The 19,595-nt window shown below is 55.9% G+C and overlaps 2 protein-coding genes across 4 annotated transcripts; both read right to left on the bottom strand.

Annotated features, from left to right (window-relative positions):
- Positions 1 to 37: 37 nt before the first annotated feature.
- Positions 38 to 5,435, bottom strand: ARL6IP4 (ADP ribosylation factor like GTPase 6 interacting protein 4). Of its 3 annotated transcripts, none has more exons than XR_007207481.1 (6): positions 3,541 to 3,738; positions 2,860 to 3,201; positions 2,442 to 2,559; positions 1,212 to 1,281; positions 841 to 1,022; positions 38 to 554 (listed from the first exon to the last, which is right to left on the bottom strand). XR_007207481.1 is itself a non-coding variant. In XM_048323260.1 (6 exons), the coding sequence occupies exons 2-6, from the start codon at positions 3,728 to 3,730 to the stop codon at positions 966 to 968; spliced, it is 777 nt and encodes a 258-aa protein (XP_048179217.1). In that variant the 5' UTR covers positions 3,731 to 3,738; positions 5,330 to 5,435; the 3' UTR covers positions 38 to 965. The 3 variants fall into 3 exon arrangements, 1 of the variants encoding a protein (XP_048179217.1); XR_007207482.1 differs by having other exon boundaries at positions 38 to 249; XM_048323260.1 differs by adding an exon at positions 5,330 to 5,435 and having other exon boundaries at positions 38 to 1,022.
- A 502-nt stretch (positions 5,436 to 5,937) lies between these two features.
- On the bottom strand, positions 5,938 to 12,701 carry OGFOD2 (2-oxoglutarate and iron dependent oxygenase domain containing 2). Its single transcript, XM_048323261.1, has 7 exons — positions 12,298 to 12,701; positions 12,164 to 12,220; positions 9,877 to 9,987; positions 9,304 to 9,403; positions 8,392 to 8,516; positions 7,668 to 7,925; positions 5,938 to 7,118 (listed from the first exon to the last, which is right to left on the bottom strand). The coding sequence occupies exons 1-7, from the start codon at positions 12,418 to 12,420 to the stop codon at positions 6,843 to 6,845; spliced, it is 1,050 nt and encodes a 349-aa protein (XP_048179218.1). The 5' UTR covers positions 12,421 to 12,701; the 3' UTR covers positions 5,938 to 6,842.
- Between the last annotated feature and the right edge of the window lie 6,894 nt (positions 12,702 to 19,595).

Genomic DNA, 19,595 nt, shown 5'->3' with positions numbered 1-19,595 from the left:
GGTGGGGGGAGACTCTAGAAACGGACAAGTCGTAAAATGTGAGCAGGTGCCAGTTTAATGGGGTTACAGCGATGAACAGAACATGGAAACCCTCTGTGGAGATCAGTCCTGCAGGACCTATTTGTCCTTTTCTTTTTTACAGTTTGTAGATCTATGGACTTTCCAGCCAGGAAAAAGACTGCTGTGTTTGCTTCAGAGCAGCCCTGGGCCCTGAGAAGCCCAGAGCCCCAATGCTGCCCCGGGCCTGTGCTGTGGGGAAGGGACACGAGTTGCATGCAGGAGCAGAGAGCAAGGCAAAGCCACCCCTCCAAAAGCACAGCTGCACAGATGCCAGTGCAGCGTGCCAGGTCAGTGCTCCCCTACCCGAGGAGGTGAAGCTGCAGGAAGGCTGGGAGAAGCCCTGGGGCACAGTTGGAGGGTGGCACTCAGGGGTGCAGAGGAGCTGCAGCCTGAGCAGAGCCACACAGCACCATGGCCACTCCTCTCTGAGCAGGGTCAGTGAGTGCAAAGGGCCTGTGAGCCACATCCAGCAAGGAAAGGGCCACGGGCAGCTCCTGAAGGGAAAAAGCAGCAGCCAGCTGTCTTTTGTGGCCCAGGTACACACCCTATCCTGGCCACAGCATTGGCTCCTGCCCCCCACAGCCCAGAGCACCTTGAGGTGTTCAGCACCCTCGAGCCTGTCCCCTGGGTACTGCTGAGCTCCTCCAGCATCGAGAGGAGCATTGGGGCAAATGGCTCAGGTACATTACAGCCACACTGGCCTGAGCTGGGACAGGGAGGGGAGAAGCTGTTTACTGGGAGATGAACCAAAGTCGCTCTCCTTCCCAGTCAGTAACTTACAGAGCAGCTGGAAAGGGCCCCTGGGGAACATCTTGACACGGTGCTGTCACGGGGTCCAGAGGCAGAAGCTCCCCCCGGGCTGGCAGGGGCACAGGGCAGGCTCCTGGGCTGGCTGGTGCCTGCCCTCACTGCAGCATCCCCGTCCTCACCTGGAAGGCCAGCCCGTCCCCACGCGTGGCTTGCTGCAAGGGAGACACAACACTCACAGCACTCCCTGCCCACGGCTGCAGAACCACCAGCACCATTCCAGGGGCCCTGGCGGTGCTGCCAGGGCTCAGCTTGGCCCCAGGGTGGAACCACAACCCCTCTGGGTGCAGCAGCTCCCTGGCTGTGCCCAGCCTGCAGCTCATGCTGGTGGCCAGTTCCCATACCTTGTTAATCTCCTTGTGTCTCTCCTTGCTGACAATTTCTTCCAGGACTTCCCCGTCCCCCTTAATGAGTCTGCAAGACAAACACAGGCCCAGCAGCCATGAGGGTACTGCCAAGTTCCTGCAGCTGCAGAAGGTGCTGACCCCACCCCGAGGGCACCTGCTGTGCCCCAGCTCCCCCAAACCCAGGAGCAGGTGCTGGGCAAGGCCAGTGCTGACCTACCCCTGACATTGTATTTTGTGACTTTGTTTTTGTATCAAGCTTAAATAGCACAGCAGGCTTTGCCATTGCTCCCATGGGATTAATGTCACCACACTGCAGCAAGGACAGGAGTGCTCTCCTGAGAACTGAGGGCCAGCTGGCCCTGCCCCAGGCTGTGGGCACTGCCTGCTGTGTGCAGTCAGTCACACTGGCACAACAAAACACTCCTAATAAAAGCATCCCATGTCACCCTACAATCTGCAGTGCCCCAACCCCTGCAAAACCTCTTCCTTTTATAGATTTCAGGTGTAGTCCTGGCTGCCCCAGGAAACTGCAAAGCCATTCAGCAACAGGAGCCAGTTTGGGCCTGAAATGCAGCCAGGCTGGGGAGCATCTTGCTGAGCAAATTCCAAGCAGAGTTGGAGGCGGCTCACACCTCCAAACACGAACAGAGATTTAATTGTCTTCATTACGTGCCTTACAGGGAACTGACCTTTGTTCCACACCTCCCTGAGCCCTGCAGGCTGCCTTCTATTTTAAGACTGGACTTGTCATACCCAATTCTCTTCAGCATGGTGTTTTCTGCTTGCTGAGAAGACGCAGTTTATTAAAAACTGGGTCATTTCTACTTGGCAGCTAAATGAACCTGGGTTTGATTGCTGTCTGTAACCCCACAGGGCACACACTCGCTCCTCATTCCCGCCTGGCTGTTAATCAGGGCCCAGGGCTTTGGAGCTGAAAGGTAAGTGGATGCAGCAGTGGGATACTGGGACACAGCCCCGTGTCCCTTGTGTGGAGCCCCAGCAATGATTCAATTCAATGATTTGGTGCCATCGTGTCACTTTCTGGGTAAGTCACACCAGGCCTGATGAGGGGGGACCTGTGAGGGGTCAGCTCAGGCCTTTGCTCCTGAAGGGGACCTGGGTCCAGGTGTGGTGGTACCGTGCCATGGACAGGCATCCTCTAGGCCTCCAGCCCACTCAGCATGGATGGGAACAGACAACCCACCCTCCTGTTCCCCAGGGTCATACCTGGTTCTCCCCGTTTCGGGATCCACGACTCTCCGTATGACGCTCTGCCTCGCGTCCCACTCCTCCTTTGTCATTGGCTTCATAGCCTGGATCCGGGATTTCTGTTCATCTGTCAGAACTGGAATGCAGTGGTCAGTCAGAGGCGTGCTCGTGGGGCTGCCTCCAGGAGAGGGGCACAGCACCACGGCTGCAGCCCACGGACAACCCCGGCGGTACTCGGGGTTCGGTGACAAACCACGCAAAGGAAGGGACACTTCACATCCCAAAGGCAGGACCAGCTTTGCCAGGATGTTACTGCTGACTGTGTCCTTCCATTTGGCATCTTTATTCCCCACTTGCTGGTTCATGCAACAGAAAGGGACCAGCACAACTCCTGTGTGCCCAGGCTCCTGCAGGAGGGAAAGAGCATCATCATTACCTGGCCCAGAGTCCACCACTGATTCCTTCTGCCACTGCTCCAGCGAGGGGCCGGGCACCTCTTCTCCCTTGCCCTTCTCCTCCTTAGCCCTCTCCTTTCCCTTCTTTTTTGATTTCTTCTTTATTTTTTTCTTCTTCTTCTTTCTCTTCCTCTTGTCTTTCTGTTTCACTCGCTTTTTTTTGCTGTCTTGACTCTTCTTTGTTTTGGAGTCACTGTCACTGGAGTCATCAGAAGAGGAGCTGGAGGAAGAGGAAGATGAGGAAGAGCTGGAGGATGAAGATGTCCCAGAGGAAGAGGTACTGGCCTTCCTCTTCTTTTTGTCCTTTCCTTCCTTCTTCTTTTCTGCAATACACAAGAAGAGGGTGAGTGGAGCAGTCCTGGCCCTGCAGCAGCAGAGATGTTGGTTATCCCCCTCCTAGCCTGGTTTCTTTCCTGCCTGGAATTCCCCTCTGTGCCCATCTTTAACCTGGGACTGTGCAGTGCCGGGGCCAGGCCAGCACATGGAGGGGCTGAGGGCTCTGCACTTGTCAGAACGAGACCAAAGTAGGCACAAAGTGCAGGACAAGGTGACAGACACCAACTTAGCTAAAACCAGGGACCCTCTTCTCCCCCCTGGACCCTCTCTGTGCACCTGCCCTGGGGAAATGTGGTGAAAGCTCAGGCTCAGGGGCCTTCCCCCACCTTCCCTGGCTGCTGCCGAGCTCGACTTGTGTCCGTGAGAGCCAGAGATCCTCTTCCTCGGCGGAGAGCTGCTGCCCTGCTGCGAGTCCTTGCTGCTCTTCCTCCTTTTCTTCTCCTTCCTCTCCTGCCTGCTCCGAGAGTCGCTTTTGCTCCTGCTCCGCGATCGCTTCCGAGACCGGCTGTGGGCCATGCTGGCTCCTGGAGGGAATGGGTCACATCAGAGCCACGGGGGCACCAACCCTGCCCAGCAGCCCCAAAACCCTTCAGTCCAGTATGAGCCAACCAGCCCTGGAAGATCTGTTCCAGTTAAACTCCTCCCTGCTCACACCCGCTCCCACCAGAGCGATGGGTCGGGGTCTCCCATCACAGCCCTGGCCACGTGGAATTTCAGCAGCCCCCAGCCCTGGGCAGGGAGCTGGCACAGGGACAGCTGTCCCCAGGCAGCCCTCCCCTGCCTCAGACAACTGTCCCCAAGCAGGTTTTCCACCAGGAGAACCTTGCACCAGGTTTTCCCTGTGCTTCTGCTGTTTGTCCCTGGAGAATCGGGCTGATCCCTGCCACGGGCAGGCACGGAGGGGCCTGAGGCTGGTGTTTGCAGCAGTGCTGTGCCCACGGCCACTCCATGGCGCTGGGAGCTGTCAGGAGATGCTGCACCACAGATGGACACAGGCAAAGTGTGATGGATACTGCGGCCACAGTCAGCAGAACAAAACGTCCTCCCCGAGCCCAACACCGAGTCAATCACCCCGTTATTTAAATGCTGGGAGCAGGCACAAGCCAAGGGGACGAATGAATTTTTAATATTCCAATTTGCTCTTAGAAAATAGATGACGCATGGAGCTGGCACCCCCGTCCATCAGCTCCAGGGACGCCAGCAGCCCCAGGCCGGAGCTGGTGTGATCCATGCTCTAATTAATTTAAAAAACAAACTGGCACCGTGGGCAGAGCAGGATCTGGGAAACGCTTCTTCACAGCCACCTTCCAACTACCACATTTAATTAATCGTTTGTTTACCACCTCGACATTCCCAGGCAGCAATTCGGATTCTCTCCCAAATGAATGAGACCTTTGATTGATTTCCACAGGGAAATTTCAATCAGAAAAAAAAACCCCAAAACCAACCACAACCATTAAGGACACACAGGGAGGTTTCAGAGGATGAGAATCCTCCATGGACACACACCCACCAGCTGCCCCTTGCACCAGGACCTTGCTGGGGACTCGGATCTTTCTGTTCTGGCTGTGGCAGCAGGACACAACCACAGCAGCAGATCAATGAGCACGGACGGAGCTGGGCTCAGACAGCAGCAGCATCCCGGCGACGAATCTCAAATGATCCCAGCAGCATCGCAGGCTGCCTGTGCCCTAAGCCGGGCTCTCACCTCCACCCTGACACCAAGCTGGGGCCACAGCGACTCCTCCTGTCCACCCAGCTCTGCCCAGGCCCGGCCCTCGCCGGGGCCCCGGAGCTGCTCTGCGCTGGGCAGCTGCAGGGGCTGTCCCTGCCCTCATGCCCCAGCACGGGGAGCCTGCGGCACGCGAGGTGAGCTGGCCCTTTAAGAGCTCAGCACGAGGTATGCTGGCCCTTTAAGACCCCACGCAAGGTGCGCTGGCCCTTTAAGAGCTCAGCAGGAGGCGTTCTACGCGCCCGGCTCCAGGCGCGGCCCCTTTAAGAGAGCAGCTCTTTATCAGCCCCCCGGCCCCCCTTCTCCGGTGTTCTCAGCCGGCCCGGCCCTGCCCCGCCGCAGGCAAGAGGAGCGGGAGGGAGCGGGAGGGAGCGGGGACTCACCGGGCCGGGTCCGAGCGGGGCTCTCGCCGGGCCGGGGCCGAGCGGGGCTCTCGCCGGGCCGGGGCCGAGCGGGGCTCCCGCCGCCGGGGCCGCGCCGGCCGCCTCCCGCCTCCGTCCGCCGCGCGCGGGGCCGGGCGGCAGCCGGGCCGCGCTCTTTGGTTCCGGGGCCGCCTGGCCCGGGCTGCCCCCGCCCCGTAGCTCAGTTTTTGGGGATGAATGCGGGCGGATTGGGAGCGCTCACGTTCGCTAGTGAACGAGATAAAGGCTTCGAGACTGCGTTTCTTGACAGCGGCTCCTCGCTCAGGTACAACCGCCGATTTCCTTCTGCCGGTGTAATTTGAATGGGCTTTGCTAATGAGAAGCTCATCAGCGCCCTGTGCTAATGGCAGCTCCAGCCAAAATCTTGCGGCTCTGCTGGGACAGCTTCAATAAACACCTTTTGTGCGAGCTGCACCCGCTCGCGTTCAGCCTTTCACAACTCCCAATGTCATTACCCATGTGCTGTAATTACTGCACTGAACGGTGAATGGAAAAGCCCCTTATAAATGCACCAGTGGCTGTCGAATAGACAGAACTCATTTTCCACAGAGGCAAATGCAGACACCAAATCAGAGATATTTGGCTTCTTTAATTTGTTCAGTAGGTGGAAGAGTCACATGCTCTCAGCCAGATAGAAGTAAGGAGGGGAAAGCACCTGACCCTTCTAATCCATCAGGTGTCAAATTAAGAAGCCCCAGGCCTGTCTGCTGCATCCAGGTTGGGAGTTATTTTATATTTTCACTTGCTCATGTAACTAAAGCAAAGGGAGTTAAATGTCCATCTTGCCCTCCTCTGGGAGGTTTTGCTGTGCTGCAGGTAGCTCCCAGAGCTCTGTCTCTGCTTAAAAATGTTCACAAAACCTTTGTACGGGAAGTTTCTGCCCCCAAGAAGCCTTGGGAGACCTCTCAGCCACCCTGGGGGATCAGTGCTCCCTGTGCTGCTCCTGATGGATTTTTCTGAGCCTGGGTTAGACAAACATCCAGTGGTGACAATTCCATGCCATTCCCAGCAGCCCACTGTGAATCACCTGGGTCTCATTTCTGAGCAGATCCTTCCCTGCCACTCAGCAACAAAAGGCTCTTCCCCTGGAAGAGGACAAGAGGCCCTAAGAACAGCCCAGAAATGGCTTACTGTACCATCCTCTCCTGTTCCCAGTGGGATCTGGGATGCTGCTGGTGGCAGAGAGGCCAAGGAGCTCTGGGTGTTTTCCCTGTGCACTTGGAAATATTGACAGAGCTCCTGCAGTGATTCAGTGTTGGGGCTTTCTGTGTCTGACACAGAGTCCTCCAGCCCCAGCGTGAGCCCTCACGAGCCGAGGTCCAGCTCTTCCAGCTGGAATCCTGGCAGGGCTGGCTTTGCATCCCTTCCCAAGGTGAGAGCTGCTTCTTACAGGACTCGTGCACCCAGCAGAGCCTGAGAGGTCAGAAAGGAGCTTTGGGCAACTTGGTGTGGGGAAATCAGGCGGCACCAGCCGCTACCCCAAGGCACAGAGATTCACGGTCTGGGCCACCTCCTCTCCCAGGGCTTCTGTGAACCCATCCCCAAAGCCCTCTGCTTCCACCAGCTCGGGTTTCCTGTTGCACATGGGGCAGAGCTGGTTCCGGATGGCCGATGATCTCATCCACACGATGAGATTCCAGCGCTCCCCGGAGGCGATGGGAAGGGCGCCGTGGATCTGCCCTCCTCGGTGCAGCAGCCCCCGGGCTGCCACGTGTTCCACCTCTGTGTACTGCGGCACGGGGCTGGGATCCTGCAACAAAGGGAGGGGGATTCGGTGTCACACCACAAAGTCCCTCAAATAGTTGAAACTTGTCGCCTCTTCCCCCACAGCGCCCAGGGAGCAACATGGAGAGGGCAAACTGCACCTCATTCCCAGTGCCAAGTTCAGAGGGAATGTAAAGAGATTTAGTCAAAAAAACCCCATGTGTCACTGCTGTGTGGGAGCTTTCCCCCCTCTCTTGCCCTAAAAGCAGGTGCTAGAGATTTAGGTTTAAGTCATATCTGAAATAAATCTCTCTCAGCACCTCCCTGCTCCCAGCTTCAGATGTGGAAAGAGGGGCTGGTTTGTTTCACTCCAGTTTCTACTACGAAGTTGCCTCTGTCCTCTCTTTGAAATCTGAATATTGAATATTGGAATATTGCAGCAGAAAAGGCTCCTGTACAACGAAGCCATGCAAAAAATGGGGAAGGGACAGAGCAGGTTTGACTGTCAGAAGTGAGTAATTGTTTTTTAGAACACGGTTGATGCCTGGAAACTGGGGGGCCGAGGAGGGAGAGGGGAGTGGGCCGTGCTCAGTACCTGGTTGAAATCCCCAAAGTACAAGTTGCCTTCTGTGAACTCTTTTCCCAGGGAAACGTTCAAGGTGACTTCAGCATTGTCATAGTGAGAGCTCAGGTCCAGGTCCTCGTGCAGGGAGTACTTGACCACGAAAGCTTTGTGGCTGTCCAGGCAGGCCCCGCCCAGCTCCGGGTACAGCAGGGCAGTGATGGGCTGCAGGAAGCGCTCCCGCAGGGGCGTCAGGAAAGGCTCGTCCATCCCCAGCTCGTTCAGCAGAACCTGTGCCAAGGACAGGAGGGGGGAACAGCTGAGCAACCACAGCTGCTGCTCCTCAGAGCTGCTGCAGAGCTGCTGTCCTCCTCCAGCTCTGCTACTGGCTCAGATCAAGGACTTTAGAGCAAAGGCTCCAGCTACAAGAAAAAGGAAGGAGGGTGAAGGTGGAAAGGGTTGGGGGGAAACACAGAGTAATAAGATCAAAAGGTGAGTGTTCTTGAAAAACTGACTCCTTGATTTAAATTTGTATTGCTCAAGCACAAGGTGCTCTTTGAGATACCACCTCCCCTCCCCTGCACTCCCGTTTTCTTTTGTCCCTGTAACATTCCCTCAACCCTGTCACTGCAAGGGGACATGGAACTCAGACTGCACCGTGTAAAATGAGAGGCACGTTGGAACTGGAGGGAGGGAGAAGTGAGGAGGTGAACGCAGTGAACACTCCCCCTCAAGAAGCACAAGAGACGAGTCCTACCCCATAGTTATTCATGGTGTTAGGCCTGCCTTTAGGCATATCCGACTGCTCAAAGTTCTCCAGCTCATCCACAAAGGCTTGGCAGAACTCCTCTGTGAACACTGGGAGTCGATAGATCCTCTTATCTGTCAGGAGAAGGGAGACAGTGTTTGCTGGGGAAGATCCCAGGTGGGAGTTTTCCTGCCTGCCTGTCCAGCTGCAGTGTCAGTGTCCTGTGCTGGTGTCAGTGAGAGCACAGCATCCACAGGCCCCACTTTGTGCTCAGGCTGCTCAGAGGGCTGGAACCACTCCCCAGGATCAGCTCTGTATTTGTTGTTTTTTGTGCTGGTTCCTCATTTCCAGAGCAGGAGAAGGCTGGAACTGGTGGCCTGGACAAATCCAGGAGCTCTGCACACAGACATTGGTGTCTCTTTGCCTTGAGAAAAGGAGGCAACTCTGCCTCTTCCCCTCTACGTCTTGTCAGCATTTCTGGAAGGGAGAGAGCTTCACAGCTCCCTCCAGGGAAGCATAAAACCCAGATCTCTTTTTCAAAGACTGAAATCTAGACTGAAGCTAATTCAGCCCAGACGAACCAACAGGGACTGTCTGCAATGGCAAAGCACTTGGGGAGGGAAACCAAGCTCCCTGGGCTAGCAGTGTTCCTTCAGCAGGCTCCCTGGTGAGGTGTGGGACAACCACAACCCCAGTTCTGCTGCAGCTGGAGCCTCTGGTGAGACATCAGCAGGCTGGGATGGGAAAGCAGAAAACAGCCTCTGATCCAGAGCAGAAGTGCTGCCTCTCCAGAGACCCTCCTCAGGCAGGGAGTAACATCCTGTTTGCCTCAGCTTGTGTCAGATCAGAGCTGCTCGAGACAGGGCTTGGGAACAGCTGTCACCAGGGAGATCTGTGTGACTGAGGTGTTGTTTTCTTTACCTGAGAAGGACTCGAGGTAGCACAGGAGGCCCTGGAGATCAGCACCCGGAGATGTGCAGAACCTCACAATTTCCAGAAACTCTGGGGCCAGGAAGGAATCCTGATGTCGAGGGAAGGATGGGAAAAACACACAGAAACACAATCAGCCTGCACAGCCCAAGAGGGAAATGGACTTCCAGGGAAATACACAGTCCCTAAGGAGCAAGGCTGAGTCACACTCGAGTGAATTCCATGGCAGGAAATGCAGAATGTCACTGGTGTTTTACCTGCTGGTGTAGGGAAGCTGCTGCTTGCTTTAGTTCATGGTTTTCTAGGAGTAACTGGCCAGATTTATCACAGGTGTGATAGGAAAGAGCCTTTCCTGGCTGTAACATCAGGAATCTTGCCTGGAGAACACGCTGTGCTGTTGTGTTTTTAAAGTTTAAAATCCAGTTTTCATATGCTACACATGGGTTTTAATTCAGTGCAGCTTTAGCACTGTGCAATGCCAAGGAGAGGGGGAAATGAACTGCAAAAATAAACTCTCAGGTAATTTTTTTTGGGTGCAAAAGAGATTCCAAACATTCTGTGTACCTGCAGAGTGTACACCTCTGGGTGCTTTGGTTTGTAGCACTTGGAGATGATGGCTCTTCGTTCCACTGACTGATGGATTAACTGTTTTCTTCTCTGCACTTCTGCCTCAATCTGCAAGTAAACAACAGAGCATATTGTCAGGAACCAAAAGGGCTGACTAAACCAGGAATCTGCTCATTGCTTTAAACCAGTTTGTTTTGTTCAGGGGCACCTCTGGGAGACAAAAGTGTTTGCTTTGTTTTTCTGTGGTCAGGACAAGTCCGGTAAATATCTGGAAAGGCAAGAGGAGTTGGAGATGTCCTCTTTACAGATGGCTTAAAAAGTAACTAAAGACTTTCTGTGGAAGTGTCAAGTGGAGCTGTGAGGTTTCAGCCCTTTCAGGCATTCTGACACCTCCTGAATCTGGCTTTTGTTCTGACAGTAGAAGCATTGTCCAAAATGAAGACATTTGCTGGGAGGGAGACAAGTCCTGTCATGAAGGGATTACTGCTAAGCATGGTCGAGACAGGCTAAGCTGCCCTTTCAGAGCAAGCAGCTGTTTGAGCAGCTGATCCAGGCAGCTCTTCCCATTTAATTCCCCCTCACGAGATTAATTTATAACAGTCCTCACTGGAGAGTGAGTGAGCAGCCATTCCCTGGGACCAAGCAGGTCCTGTGTTCATTCCCTTTCCCTCACTATCAGGCCCTGAAGGTCTTGGGAACTGAGTAGACAAATCAAACAGATTTCTCAGATTGTTTCTTCCCCTCCCTCCCAGCCCCAAGGTCCCTGGGCACCAGGTCACAGGGCAGGAAACTGCAACCCAGCACTGCCTAGAAAATCAAGCAGTGACAAATCCTTGGACTGGAATTGCTGCTGGACTGTGAGAGCTGTGACCTCCCACAGCCAGGGACAGCCACTGTCATCTGCCTCCTCCGAGCACTGAGGGACTGCTATGATTTCATATGGTTTTAAAGTCTACTTTATGATGTTTATATTGATACAGCAAACCTTGTATGCAGATCTGCAGAGAGCCCAGGTGATTAAAAAGTGATTAGGATCTAGATGATTATAAATTACAACCAAAGTTAGGGTCTTGAAATCCTAAGTGAAGCTGGTTTATAAATTCTGCATTACACTGCTTGTTGTGCTCCATTGATTCTGCCTGGGGAAATCCTGTGCTGTTCTACTCGTAAGTTCTGTGCTGTATGAATCATAATATCCAGTTAATAAAGCTTTAATTAACAGTACTATTTACTGCCATCATCATCCTGCTAAGAATTCCTAAAAGAACCTGTCTGTCCCCTTAGTGTCAGGTGACATTGGAGCTGGTTGTGTGACTGGTCCCTGTCCCTGGCCTGGAAAGAAGCAGGGATTTCTTGATGAATTGTGAACCTCTGTAGGATCCCCGGGTGATTCTATCTCCCTTTAAAAAGGATTGGCACAAGAAGGCACAAAGAAAGCCAAACCAGGGCACTGGGAGCCAGCGGAGGAAATCCAAGGAGGGAGCGGCTCAGAGGCCACTGGGATGAGGTGTTGGATGACGGCGTTTTCCTGCAGGGTGTTGGCTGTATAAACTCCTCGCTGCTGGGCGCCCGCGGGGAATTCTTCCCTCTGACTCTGCCCAGCACCGGGGTCGATCGGGACCCAGCGGTGCCGGGAGCTGTGCCCCGGTTCTGTGGGGCTTCAGCAAGTCCCAAACTCCCCTCGGGACTGACCCCCGGGGGGTGGAAATGCCACTGGTGGGGGATCCCTGAGGGGAGCCGGGGCTCCCCATCTCCTCCCCCCGGGACCAGAGCTGCCCCAGCCCTGAGGTCCCGGCTCAGGAAGGGCGTGGAGCTGCTGGAGCGAGTCCAAAGAGGGCACCAGGATGACCAGAGGGATGGAGCAGCCCTGCCGTGAGGAAAGGCTGGGAGAGTTGGGATTGTTCAGCCCAGAAAAGAGAAGGCTTTGGGGTGCCCTCAGTGTGGCCTTGAAGGGGCCGACAGGAAAGATGGGGAGAGATCCTTCACAAGGGATGGAGGGAAAGCGCAGGGGAATGGCTCCACACTGACAGAGGGCAGGGTTAGACGGGACATTGGGAATAAATCCTTCTCTGTGAGGGTGCTGAGGCCCTGGCACAGGGTGCCCAGAGCAGCGGGACCCCTGGCAATGCCCAAGGCCGGGCTGGAGCAGCCTGGCACAGTGGGAGCTGTCCCGGCCCATGGCAGGGGTGGCACTGGGTAAGTTTTAAGGTCCCTTCCAACCCAAGCCCTGGTGTGACGCTGTGAGCCGCGTCCCCGGTGGCTGTGCGGGGGTCCCGGCGCTCACCTCCCGCAGCACCTCCCGGAACTGCTCCTCGCTCCGGCAGCCGCGCTCCCGCAGCGCCTGCAACACACGGGCACGTCACCGCCACGGCCACCGGCGCGGCCCGCTTCCCCCGGCCCCGCCCGCCCCCGCGGTACCCGGCCGTGGTCCCGGCGGAGCTGCGGCCCGTCCCGGTACCGCACGTGGAGCCCGAACCGCCCCACGAAGATGTTGTCGGTGAAAAAGCAGGCGCACCCCCGGAACGGCCGGCCCGCGGACATGTTCCCTGCCGGCGAACGCGCCTCGGTCCAGCCCTCAAAGAGCTCCGCTTCCGTCCGTTTGAGGGCGCATCGGCAAATTCCGAACCGGGGCAAAAACGGAAAGCGGCGGAATTTGACCGTTCTCCCCCGTTTTCCGGTTGTTTTTTGTAATTTCCGTGACGTCACCTCGGCCCGGTCCCGCGGCGGGGCCGCTGCCCTACAGCCCTCACGGCCGGGCCGGGTCTGCTCGGAGCGGCAGCGGCCGCCGAAGGTTATTTGCAGACGGTCCCTGAGCTCCCCCCCGCCCCTCGCGGGGCGCGCGCGGGCGGCGGGGGCGCGCTCGAGGGACGCGCGCGGCGGGGTCAGCGCGGCCCCGGCCCGGCCCGGCCCGGCCCGGCCATGGACGCGGCGCTGCCCGAGGCCGAGCGGGAGGTGGTGGTGGCGGCCGAGCCGTGCGGCCACGGCAGCAAGTTCGAGGACATCTACCGGCTGCTGGCCGAGGGCTGCTTCCCGCCCAGCTTCTGCTCCATCAAGAGGAAGAACCTCAAGCGCTACGCCCAGAAGTTCGTCGTGGACGGTGGGGACCCGGGGGCACGGCGGCGGTGTCGGGCTGCCCTCGGCCGCGGCCTGCCCCGCTGGGCCCGGGGGCAGCCTGTGGGGGGAAGCCGGCGGGTGCTGGCCCCGCAGACACGGGGGGATGTGCCGGAGCCTCGGTGTAGGGAGGGAATGTGGCTTCTCGGCAGCACCGCCGCCGCTCCCCGGCCAGCCCGGTGCCTTGGCATCACTTGAGGGGCACGGAGCGGGGATCGTGTCACCCCCGGGTAGCACCGGTGCTCCACGGCTGCCCTGTGGGGACCCCGGTGGCTTTGTTGTAGTGGAGGATTTCACGCAGTCCCGGGTGCAGAAGAGCTCGCTGGGTGTGTGTAGGGGTGATTCCAGTTTAGCAGCTCCTCCAGGCGCAGTGGGAGCTCCCAAGGCAGCAGCAGCTCCCGAGCTGTGTCTCAGCTGTGTTTCCCACTGTGGGAAGTGACCCTTTTTCGGGAGGCGAGCAGCTGTGAGAGGGTGGTGTTGGAGACAGACCTCTGGCATCCGCAGGCGGCTGCCTCTACTACGTGGGACCCAAGAAGGAGGAGAAGCGCGAGGTGATCGTGGATCCCGAGCGGAGGCGTCAGGTCTTCCTGGAAAGCCATTTCACCGAAATCGGGAACCACCTGGGCCAGAAGAAGACCGTGCACCGGATCCAGAGCCGGTACTACTGGCTGGGCATCGTGAAGGATGTTGTGGACTGGGTAAGTGGAGAGCAGTGACCGTATTGATGACACCGGTGCTGGCAGCAGTCCCGAGGCAGAAGCCAGAGGAGCCCTGGTGCAGGGATGATGTCATTCCCTGAGCCTGTGCTGAGAAACCACACATTGAGTTACTCTGCAGGTGAATCTTGGAATGTCCCGAGGCAGCTAGATAGATTGGATGTCTTTCCCTGAGTGTCAGGAAGCATCAGCCTCCTCGTGCAGGGCAATTTTAGCCAGGATGAGAATGTGGGATTGTTTCAGACAAGTTGCTGAGTCTTGCTTTGGGCAGTCTGGGTTCCTTCCAGAGCTGCCCAATTCCCTAAAACGTGGCAAGAAGAAGATCTTGGTGTCTCCTCGGCTGCTTTGCCTCGCCTGTTTCATTGCTGGCAGTTCCCTGCAGCAGGACTCTGCAGCAGTGTGGTTTAAGGAGTGTGCTTGCATTGCATGGTCTGAGCTCCTCCAGCGTCCTAGGGCTGAGGATTTCTCTAACCAGCGGTAGGAGGTTAAAATAGAATAAATATTTGCGTGGAAACAGGGTGAGAAATAGCTTAGCTGTAGGCCACGTTGAGAAAATTGGTTATTGTGTCAGAGAAAGCTGTTGGGTGAACCTTGTGGAAGGTGAGATGCGTCAGCCTGTTGTGCTTTGCCCTCTTTTTCGCTGCACCTCTTTCTTTTTATTGGGAGAAAGGAAACTGCTCAGCCCTGCTCTGTCTCCCCCCTCCACAGCCTGTGCAGTCTGAGTCTGACAGGATCCATCAGCGGCTTCCCGAGTCCTTTGATCCCTCTTTTCCCTCTCCAGATCAAGATGTGTGAAACGTGCCAGAACGCGGAGCACAACAAGAACGTGATGCGGAAAGCCAGGCCCGTCAGGGTGGAATCTCCCTGGGAAGTGCTGGGATTAGACATCCACGGTGAGCGAGTGTTTCAAGTGGCTCTCAGGGCTCCTCCCCGCCAGCCAGGAGCGTGGCAGACCTGCTGCCACACACGGAGGGAAAGCTGCCGATACCTCTGAGGAGGTGCCAAGGAGGCCCCAGCAGCCGCCCAGGGTGCAACCTGATCCCTGTGCTCGGCTCGGCTCCCTCTCCACACACAGTGGGAGCTGTGGGCGTGCCTTCTTTCCCAGAACTGGAGCTCTAATGGGCGTATTTTTGCTGACAAAGGTCACCGAAAATGTTCTGGCCAAATGACATTGCAGAAGAGAGTCGTGGTCACTTCTGCAGCCGCTGGGGTTTTAACTTTACCCGTTTGGGGGATGTGACAGCATCGCAGTGATTTTTTTTTTGATGGTGGTTTACGCAGGGCCTTTTCCAGAGACGAGCCAGAGCAACACACACGTCCTGCTCGTGACTGACTACTTCACCAAGTGGGTGGAGGCTGCTCCTCTGCAGAAGAAAGATCCCTTCTCCGTGGCTAAAGCCCTGGCTACCGTATTTTACAGGTGGGCTCCTCTGCTGTTGGTTATATCGTGCCTCTGCACTGCGATGGGGAGTGCTGGGGTATGTTGCAAAAATACCCGGTTGTCCTCAAGATGTTTCCCTAGGAGAGCAGGAACTCTCCCTTCTACAGGAGAGACCATGCAGTGCCTCTCAGTTGCTCTTTACAAAGTCCTTGGGAAGAGCCTGTTATCCTCTTGTTACGGGGAGAAGAAAGGCAGAAATGGTTCTCTGCCCGAGGCCAGGGGAGCTGTGTCCCAGTTCTCTGTAGAAGCTTTAAAGCCATTCCCGGATTTCTCCTAGAAAGTGCTCATTTTGCATCCACACAGCGCCTGTCACCATGTGACATTGTCCTTGTGGAAAACACGTGGGGCCAGTAGAGATTTGAATTCAGAGCAAGAAGCTCCTCTCGTTTTCTCCTGCTGCCTTATAATTCAAAAGCAAATGGGCTTGGCTGGTTTGGAACAGAGGGACCAGCAGAGTGCTCTCTGCTCTTGGGGAGGTGAGGTCATGGCAGCCTCGTTAGCACGAGCTCCACTGGAGGGTCCTGTCCCTTCCTATTCTCTTTGCACCCATAAAGATGGAACTCCTCGGGCTCTGCCCCAGCTGGTGGAGTAAAACCAGATGTGTGTCCTCTTCTTGCCCAGGTTTGGTGCGTCCAAGAACATTTACACCAGTCAGAGCTGGGACTTCTGCGAGGAGGTAGGTCTGGTGGTTCAGGGGGAAGCAATGTGACCCTCAGCAGGTTTTTTGGGCAGCAGGTCCTGAAGGCAGAGTTGTGATGTGTTATGTAGTGGGGGCGAGGAGCTGATGCTGCCTTATTGCTGCCCCAGCCCTGTTGGGAGTGGGAGCTGATTTGCCAGTGCTTTCACCTTGGCAGGGATTTAAGGTTATGGATCAGCGGTGCAAGTCCTCTCTGCTCAGAAGGAAAGACCGTGTGCATGAAATCCCAGCCGACCTTGGGATTAACCCAGCTTCCCAGCGCTGTGGAAAGCTTCAAGCACGGGAGCAGTCATTGCAAAACATTTTCCCGGGCTCTAGCTTTTGTGGGGAGTGTTTGCTACTGCACAGCCTCTCCTGGCACAGTGGGGAGACAGCGCTGGCCCTGCCTTGGAGGCTGCTGTGGGGCTGACACGCCGTGATCTCCGTGTTCTCACAGGTCAGCCGCCACCTGTGCGAGCGCTGGAACATCTCCCAGCTCCTCACGCCCGCAGACCCCACAGACCCCGCCAGCCCCGGCGACCGCAGCGCCGAGGTGCTCAGGTCCTCCATCTGCAGTGTGGTGAATGAGAAGCCCAGCGAGTGGGACGCACACCTGGACCCCGTGCTCTTCGAGTTCCGCACCTCGGTCAACTCCGCCACCAAGTACAGCCCCTTCTTCCTCATGTTCAACAGATACGTGTGCCTGTCCTCTGAGGTAACTGCCCAGCCCAGGGGAGCCTTGCAGGAGCTTTGTTACTGCTGTGCTTGCAGAGTAACACCCCAATCTGTGCCTTGCAGGTGGATTTTGTCAAGGACTCTAAAGAGCAGGGGGCTGGCTCCGGTAAGGCCGACAGCCTCCCGCCGTTCACAGCCACGGTGCAGGAGCAGCAGAACGTGGTGAAGGAAATTGTGAGTCTTGTGGTGCCTTGAAATCATTTTGCAGCTAAGTCCAGGCCTGGCCTGAGAGGAGAGGTGGCAGGTGGCACCTCAGTGTGCGCCAAGGGCAGCAGGAGCAGAGCTGGACCCTCTGGGCCAGCACCACAGAGAAGCTGCTGGTGGTGCTGCTCAGAGGTGGGTGATGAAATACGAGGGACTGACTTGCCCCATCAGGCTAATGAGAGCTGTGTCCCAGCCTGCCCAGCTCCTGACTTGTAATCTTCATCCCAAATCAGCCAAGGGAGTCCCTCCTTAGGCAGGGACAAGAAGCCTTCAGGGAGATGCTGTGTAACTATAGAGGTTTAAAGTAATCCTGCCCCAAAATGGGAGGAGTTTGGGGCTACCATGAGGACTAGTGGCCCAGTGGGCAGGGATATGGGCTTGGGGAGCAAAGTCAGCATGCAGCTCCTGTCTCTGACATGCTGGGTGACCTTGGGCAGCTCATTTTGTCTCTCTGTTCCTTGGTTCCCTCACTTGTAAAACGACCTCAGTGTCCCCTGTGAAGTGCTTGGTGAGCTGTGTGCCAAAAAATCACAGACAAGGCTCAAGTGCTTTGTTTGCTCAGTCATTTCTTACACTCAGTCAGGGTTATGTGGTTCTCTCTGATCTCACCCAAACTGTGGTTGTTCTTGCCAGGGAATGACAGGAGGGATACGGGACAGGAGGGAGGAGGGCCTGGGAGCTGGATATGTAGGACCTGATCCCTTTGGAAGCTCAGGCTCACTAGCTCAGCTCCCCTTTTGTGAAATGGAGCTGCACATCGTGGCACACAGGGCAGGGAGAGCTCTGTGCTGTCCCTAATGGAGCTTCGGATGTTGGGATCACTGACTCTCTCCTGCATCCAGGCAGGGTTTGGGGCTGTAATTAGCAGGAGGTGATAAAGCTTCCCTGGGTTCTGTGGCACTCCAGCCAAGATCCCCTTCTGCCCTCTACTGATGGAGAACTGACAGCTCTGAGTACGGCCGTGGAATTGCAGTTTCCTATTGTAAGGTCTCCTGCTGGTTTGGGGTGGTGAGAACAAGGCTGGGAAGCCCTTGCTTAGTCCCTCCCTTGCCCCGGGTGCATCCAGCTTTGACACTGCCAACTCTCAGTCACTCCCAGCATCTCTTGTGAGGAGAGACTGTGGGAGCTGGGCCTGCTCAGTTTGGAGGACACTGAGAGGGGATCTCATCAATCCATAGAAATATCTCCAAGGGGTGTCAGATGATTGTGCCAGACTCTTCTCGGTGGTGCCCAGTGACGGGATGAGGAGGAATGGCCATAAACTAAAACACAAGGAGTTCCACCTCAACATGAGGGGGAGCTTCTTTCCATGGAGGGTGACAGAGCACTGGAACTGCCCAGGGAGGTCATGGATTCTCCCTCTGTGGAGACATTCCAAACACACCTGGACACATTCCTGTGTCACCTGCTCCAGGTGACCCTGCCTGGACATAGGGTTGGACTGGATGATCTCCAGAGGTTCCCTTCCAACCTAAGGATTCTGGGATTCTGGGATTCACTGAGCTGGTGTCAGAGTTGAGCTGATTCCTGGGTGACACCTCGAAGCCCAACCCCTCAATCCTCCCGACAGGTGATCTCCAACATGACCACGGCCTGCAAGCGGGAGCGGAAGGGCGTGAAAAGGAAAAGTCAGGGCCTGCCCTCTCTGGCCTTCAAGGTGGAAGACAACGTGTTTGGGGGCAGCACTGCCAGCTCCCTGAAGAAGCTGAAGAAGGGCCAGTTTGTGTCGTTCCAGATCGAGACGGTGCTGCCCTCTGAGCAGAGCATGTCCGCCGGGAAGAAAACCAGTTAACCCTGGGGCTTTCCAGGGGTCCTGCGGCACCGGGGACAGCACGGACTGTCCCCGAGGTGTGTGGCCCGGCTGCGTGGGAGTGCAGGGTGCAGATGTGCCTGCTCTCTTCTGGGAGAAAGGAAGGGGAAGGTTCAAACAAGGGGGTCTGTTCAGTCCCTTCCTGGTCCGGGTTTGCCCTTGGATCATCCCTCAGACCGAGGGAGGTGGCATCATCCTCATTTAGGTTTGGCAGGGAGAGACTCGGTCCTGCCAAAAAGCTCCACCTTGAATGTGGCTTGGAAGTTGCCCTTTAGGAGTGATTGCACCAAAGCCCGGGAGTGATCTGGGTGCAGATGGAAGAGAAGCAGAAGCCAGACCCAGCCTAGCTATGGACAATGTTTTCTGCAGCTTAAAAGTGTCCCTGCTGTGAGCCTGAGCCAGGAATAGTCACTCCAGGTCTGAGTGTGTTCCTGGTGGATGTGGGAAGGGCTTGAAGTGAGAGGTTGGTTTGTTGTTTTTTTGGGGGTTTTTTTGTTGTTGGTTTTTTTTAAGCACTTATTAGCAGAAATAAAATCGACAACAGAATGTGGTATTTTTGGTTTTGGTTATCCAGGCAGAGAAAAATGAATTTGTCTTTTGTAATGTCACCGTTCCGTTCTCTCCGAAAGTGGTGTGAACTCCAGGAATCGTAAAATCTGTTCCTGTGCTAGTGAGGGTCACAGGGGTGTTTTTAAGCTCAGCACTCCAAAAACACATGGAAACTTTGGGATAGCCCACCTGGATGCATGGGGGCAGCCCAGGGAAGAGCCTGAGCCCTTCCATTCCTTCTGAGTTGGAGTGGGAGGTGAAGGGGAAAAGTAATTTACAAGCTGGATTTCTTGAAAGTGGATCCCTCTGTGTCAGGGGTTAATTAAACCCTTGTAAAGTCCTTCTTGAGGGGTTAATTAAACCCCTGTCGAGCCCCTTTTTAAGGATTAATTTTAAAAATTATTTTGAGCCCTTTTGCCGGTTGCTTTTGAGCCAGCTCCTGGGTTGTATTTTTCCCTCTTTACTGCAGAAATG

This window comes from Corvus hawaiiensis, chromosome 18, assembly GCF_020740725.1.
Source record: "Corvus hawaiiensis isolate bCorHaw1 chromosome 18, bCorHaw1.pri.cur, whole genome shotgun sequence".
Classification (NCBI taxonomy): Eukaryota; Metazoa; Chordata; class Aves; order Passeriformes; family Corvidae; genus Corvus; species Corvus hawaiiensis.
This window is presented reverse-complemented; position numbering and strand designations above follow the sequence as displayed.

Excerpts from the sequence above, each read along its gene's own strand:
- ARL6IP4 (XM_048323260.1), bottom strand. The coding sequence starts at position 3,730 with ATGGCCCACAGCCGGTCTCGGAAGCGATCGCGGAGCAGGAGCAAAAGC. Across the intron at positions 3,202-3,540 it reads CTCGGCAGCAGCCAGGGAAG|AAAAGAAGAAGGAAGGAAAG; the intron begins GTGGGGGAAGGC and ends TGTGTATTGCAG. Across the intron at positions 1,023-1,211 it reads GACACAAGGAGATTAACAAG|CAAGCCACGCGTGGGGACGG; the intron begins GTATGGGAACTG and ends TCTCCCTTGCAG.
- OGFOD2 (XM_048323261.1), bottom strand. The coding sequence starts at position 12,420 with ATGTCCGCGGGCCGGCCGTTCCGGGGGTGCGCCTGCTTTTTCACCGAC. Across the intron at positions 8,517-9,303 it reads CTACCTCGAGTCCTTCTCAG|ATAAGAGGATCTATCGACTC; the intron begins GTAAAGAAAACA and ends TTCTCCTGACAG. Across the intron at positions 7,119-7,667 it reads ACTTTGGGGATTTCAACCAG|GATCCCAGCCCCGTGCCGCA; the intron begins GTACTGAGCACG and ends CCTTTGTTGCAG.